Genomic DNA, 4,841 nt, shown 5'->3' on the forward strand with positions numbered 1-4,841 from the left:
TGGAGGGGTTTCCCAGCCGTGTGGAGGTGCTGCTGGGGGACAGGGGGCAGGGGGGACCTGGTGGTGCTGGGGGGATGCTGGGACTGGAGGAGCTCAAAGGTCTTCTCCAACCCAAACGACTCAGTGGTTCTGTGAGCTGCTACTGGTGGGAATGGCAGCAGACACCCGCCCCCCACTCTGCTTTACTTAAATATTCTTGAAAATCACCAGGATGTCTCTGTCCTGGTGAACTCTGTGAGCTCGGTGGGTGGAACCAGAACAATCCAGGTATCCGCGTGGCCACGGGGACTGTCGCTGCTTCCAAGGGTGATGCTTTGCTTTTGCCAGGTTTTCCTTCTCGATTCCTGCTCAAGCTGGCTGGGCAGGGGGGTCTACACGCTTCATCGACCCCCTTGGCACGCAGGGTTTCTATCACCAGCCAGAAAGATGCAATTTCCTAACTTCAAATGACCCTCAAGCCATAACCCCCCTCACTCACTGGTGATTGCCAGCACAGGGAGGGGAATTCAGGGAGAAAAGCGGTGGTTTAATTTTTTTGGCCTCCTCTTTGCTACGGTTTTGTTCCCGGGCTCCTCTGCAGCACAATAAAACGAGCACTCACGTTCGAAGCCTCTTTACTTCTGGCCGGCACGGCGCCCCTGGTGCTGGCGATATTGAACGCATCTGTATTCCTGACAGCTGCTTCTGTTTTCATTAAGGGAAAGGGGAGCTTTGGAGGCGAGCTGGAACGCGAGGTGGCTCATAACTCAGCAGAGAGCGAAGGCGGCGGATGCAGGCGGCTGATTGAGGGCTCGAGGTGCTTTCACTCCATTCAAAAAAATCCCCAGTTTAATCGGGAAGTCGGGAGGGTCAGTGTCTCCCAGCCCTGGCTGCTTTGGCAGAGCTGGATTAATTTGCATTCTGTTTATTGTAAAGACAAATCTTTTCTGAATTACCCCGTGGTGTAGGGAGCTAAAAATGACAGTCCTGCCTTAAAAATTGTCATTTCAAAGCGTTTTTTGCTCGTTCGGTCCTTTCCTGGCATCCGCAGTGGGAGTTTAATCCCATGCTGATGGGAGGGAATAATCCTGAAGCTTGACATGCAGTTAAATATTATTTTAAAACTTTTAAACCCCTTAAAGGCTCCGCTGTTGAATATGGATTAGCACAATCTCATTACCCGGGTCCGCATGGGAGCGGTTACTCCGGGCTCTCCCTACAGCTCGTGGGGAGACGGAGCCATCTCCAAGCAGCGTCCAACCAGCCACGGCCTCCCGCGCCCCGGCCCCGAGGTCTCTGCAGCTTTGGGGACCAAAGAGGGGACAGACGTGGGGTGGGAGAGCAGGAACCTGGCTGGCGTTGCCATGGCAAAGTCTTTGAGTTTGTTATTTTTGCTTCGCCGCCATAAATGAGCTCCGTCCTGCGGGGTCTCGCGGCTCAATTCCGATCCCGTGCACGTTCTCAGGGAGAGGCGGCATCTCGCAGAGGGGGGTGAATGCCAGCTCCGTGCGTGGGCTGGAATCTTTGAGACTAGAAACAGAGAAACGTGGAACGCTTTGGGTTGGAAGGGACCTTCAGAGGGCGTCGCGGCCAACCCCCTGCAGTGACCAGGGACCTCTTCAAGCAGAGCGGTTTCCTCAGAGCCCGGGACAAGCTGACCTGGGATGTTTCTAGGGATGGGGCATCTATGACCTCCCTGGGCAGCCGGTCAGTGTTTCACCACCCTCGTTGTAAAAAATTGCTTCCGTCGAGTTTTTGGGAAGGAACTGCTGGCTGAGAGGGACAGGCGACGTGCAGCACCGCAGTGAGGGTGCTGAGGGCGGCGGGGAGCTCCGCAGGTACCGGGGCCGTGAGATCTCCTGATTTCCAGCCATTTGGGGAGCAAAAGGAGATGCTGAGATGTTTCCTGACTTCCGTTTTTCTTCAAGCATCCACGGTCGTCTCTCCTTGATGGCACAAATCCGGCATTTCGGTAATTCCCGCGGTCGGCAGAGCCCTGCCCTGGCCTTTTGGTGATTAATCCTGCTGTCGGTAATTAGGTGGAACAGCAAATGAGGAGGAGGCAATTTGAGGAAAGCAGGAACAGGGCGAGCTTCAGCTCCAAGGAAGGGCTCTTGGTGTTGGCAGAGCAGCTCAAAGACCATGGTCTTCTGCTTCTCCTGACTTGCTGAAGCTGTCGGTCCGGGGGGATCCCCTCAGGACCCACCTCCAGGTGAATCTGGGAAGGCAAAATAAATACCAAGCTGGTTTGGGGGTGGCTCGTGTGCAAGGCACAAGCTGCTCGTGCGGAGGGCAGGGGATTTCTCCATCTGGAAAAGGCAAATTAATAATTTATGGTCCCTCGTTTACAACGCTTTTGCTCTGCCCCATTTATCCTCCTCTTAACGTTCCCACTTGCCAGACTATTGACGAAGGGATCGATCTGGACCCAGAGAAATGATTAAGAACATTTTTCAGCTCCAAAACCAACATGCTGCAATAGCGCAGGAGATTCCAGCCCAATGGGGTTACTTATCGACTCTTAACTACCGTCTTAACTTACTCTTAACTCTCCGTCTCATAACTAACGTCCTAACTACCAGCCTCAAAACTGCATGGGAACTCCCTGAGGCTCAAGCTGGTCTTGTCCTTCTCCATCCCGTTTGGTGCGTTGAAAGTAGCTATAAACCAGTTGTACCCCAGTGCCGACCCCAGAGCGTCTGGGGCTCGCCCGGGTCTGCGGTGGTGGTGGGTGGAGGGTTCGTACGAAAGATGCAGCTTGTGCTGAAGATGCTCCCATTGCCCCCGTGCCCCTCATCAGCGTCTGGGCTGCACAGAGCTCCTCGTCGTGGCTTAGCGCCCAGCGTCTGTAGCGGCGGCGTGGAGCACCGCAAGGGGGACGTCAGCAGAAATCAAAGCGGTGAGCCTGAAGTCTTGCGCTGCTGAGAAGGTTTTTTTTTTCCCTTTCTCCTGAAGATTTAGAGGATATTTTTTAATTCCCTGACAGCCAGGGGGGCAGTGGGAAATCACTGGGGGATGGGCACCATGTTTGCAGCAATATCTTGATTTTGGCAAGAGCCCGGATCTCTCTTGCAGTGCTCGTGGTGCCATCCAGCTACTCCGCGTCCCGCTGTCAGGGCCGATGTTCTGAGGTGGCCGTGGCCGGTAACGAGTTTAGCAACAAGCCTGTTGCTTTGGCAGAAGATTTGCCTGGCTCTTGTCCTCTCTTGGCCAGGTTTGGAAGCTCAGGTGACCGTCTCTTGCAGGAGCAGACCTTCAGGAGGGGTTTGCCTGACTCCAGTGGGTTTAACACTCGTGTTTTGCAGGTGATTGGCCTCGTGATGGCTTGGCTCTATTGGCAAAAGCTCAACGAGATCTACTCCCAGCTGGACACCGTTGACTTCAGGGTGCTGGAGACGCGGGATTTCAGCTTCGGGGCGGTGGATCTGAGCGGCGCAGGCTGGTGCTGGTGCTTGCCCAGGGAAGGGGGCTACATCCCCGTCAACGCCGTGGAGGAGGAAGAAAAGGAGGAGGAGGAAGGTGCGATCTGCCAGAGCAAAGTGTGAGAGGGTGAAGGACTGAAGGGCAGCTTGGAGAAACGCTGTGAGGCTGGTGGCGGACGTTGGACATGGAAATAATGTGATTTATCATCTCAGGATCAGGAGATACTTTGGGGGAAGCTGTGAAGTACCGCTGGAAGGTTCTAAAACCCACAAAGCACCGTGCAGGCGCATGAGCTCCCGGAGTCCTTTGACCGCCTTGGTGTTTTGAAGCATTTGCGCGTCTCCTTCTTGGGTTTGGGGGTTGTTTTCACACAATAAACGAGAATCCTGTTGCGTTTGGCAGAGTCGCCTCCACTCACTGCTCGCTGGTCGGGGAGGGACGCGGTGCCGTCGTCACTGGGGGATCTTTATAGTCATGTTTAGCCCAATCTCCAGACAAACAGGAGATCCCCAGATGTGTCCGGGCCCCAGAAAGACACAGCGAAAGGCCGAAGCGGAGCAGCTGGCTCTGCGGAGCCTTTCTAGGGGGCTCCTCCGGGATTCGGATCCCTGGGGAGGCATCACTTCCTCCTCCTGGATCATGATGGATGTTTGGGCAGGGCTTGCGCACTGGGAAAAGCTCCATTTCTGAAGGTTTCCAGCTCGTCCCCATGAATTACGGCATCAGGTTTTTACTCCCAGGAAAGAAAAAGGAGAGCCCAGAATTTTTAGAACAAAACCAACCGTATTGTGGCAACGCGCTGCCGCGGGGGATGGTGGTTACTCCCCTCTGCTGCAGACCGACCTCCGATGACCAGGTAAGGAATCACCTGTTCTAATGTCTCTGGTTTAGCACAACGTGGTGATGAAGGGAGCGTCTTCCTCCCGCATCACTCGGGATGCAGGAATGAAACACGCGCTCCATGTCGCATCCAGCCCCAGTGTGCTGAAACGGGCTCACAGGGGGAAACCTCAAACACACAAATACGAGTGTTTTTATGAAAAAAAACAACCCTGCAAAGCTCCCTGGGCTCAGCAATAAAAAAAAGCTTCCCCCAGCAGCCACAAGTCAAACGGAGAGCAGGGAGCATACATCAGGGACCTGGTTTCTCTCCGAATGTACCAAAATCCCGCGGGGTGGCTGTAATTGCCTCATCTATCAAGCGAGAGGAATCGTCTCCAAAGCAAAATACAAAAGGAAAAATTTTAAAAGGTCTGTTTTTCCGAAGGGGAACATGTCTGCAGCGCCACTTGGCGAAGGGAAGGGCGGCTTTATCAGCAGCACCTTTTAAACGAGAGTTTTTTGGAGTCTGGCGTCGGTGCTTGCTTTGGGTGTGGGAGCAGGGAAGGGCGGGTGAGCGCCGGGCTGCGGCTGGCGGGGCCCGTCTCCCCCTCCCGACC

General features: G+C 54.6%; 1 protein-coding gene across 1 annotated transcript in view; it reads left to right on the plus strand.

The window, feature by feature from the left end:
* LOC104499462 (tetraspanin-15-like) overlaps nt 1–3,524 on the plus strand; it is a gene marked incomplete at its 5' end in the record, with an annotated part of 17,834 nt that extends 14,310 nt beyond the window's left edge. The window contains one exon of the mRNA XM_010142972.1: nt 3,285–3,524. Coding sequence (XP_010141274.1) covers nt 3,285–3,524 — 240 coding nt within the window. The remainder of the gene's footprint in view (nt 1–3,284) is intronic.
* Between the last annotated feature and the right edge of the window lie 1,317 nt (nt 3,525–4,841).

Source organism: Buceros rhinoceros, unplaced genomic scaffold, assembly GCF_000710305.1.
Source record: "Buceros rhinoceros silvestris isolate BGI_N320 unplaced genomic scaffold, ASM71030v1 scaffold29639, whole genome shotgun sequence".
Taxonomy (NCBI): Eukaryota; Metazoa; Chordata; class Aves; order Bucerotiformes; family Bucerotidae; genus Buceros; species Buceros rhinoceros.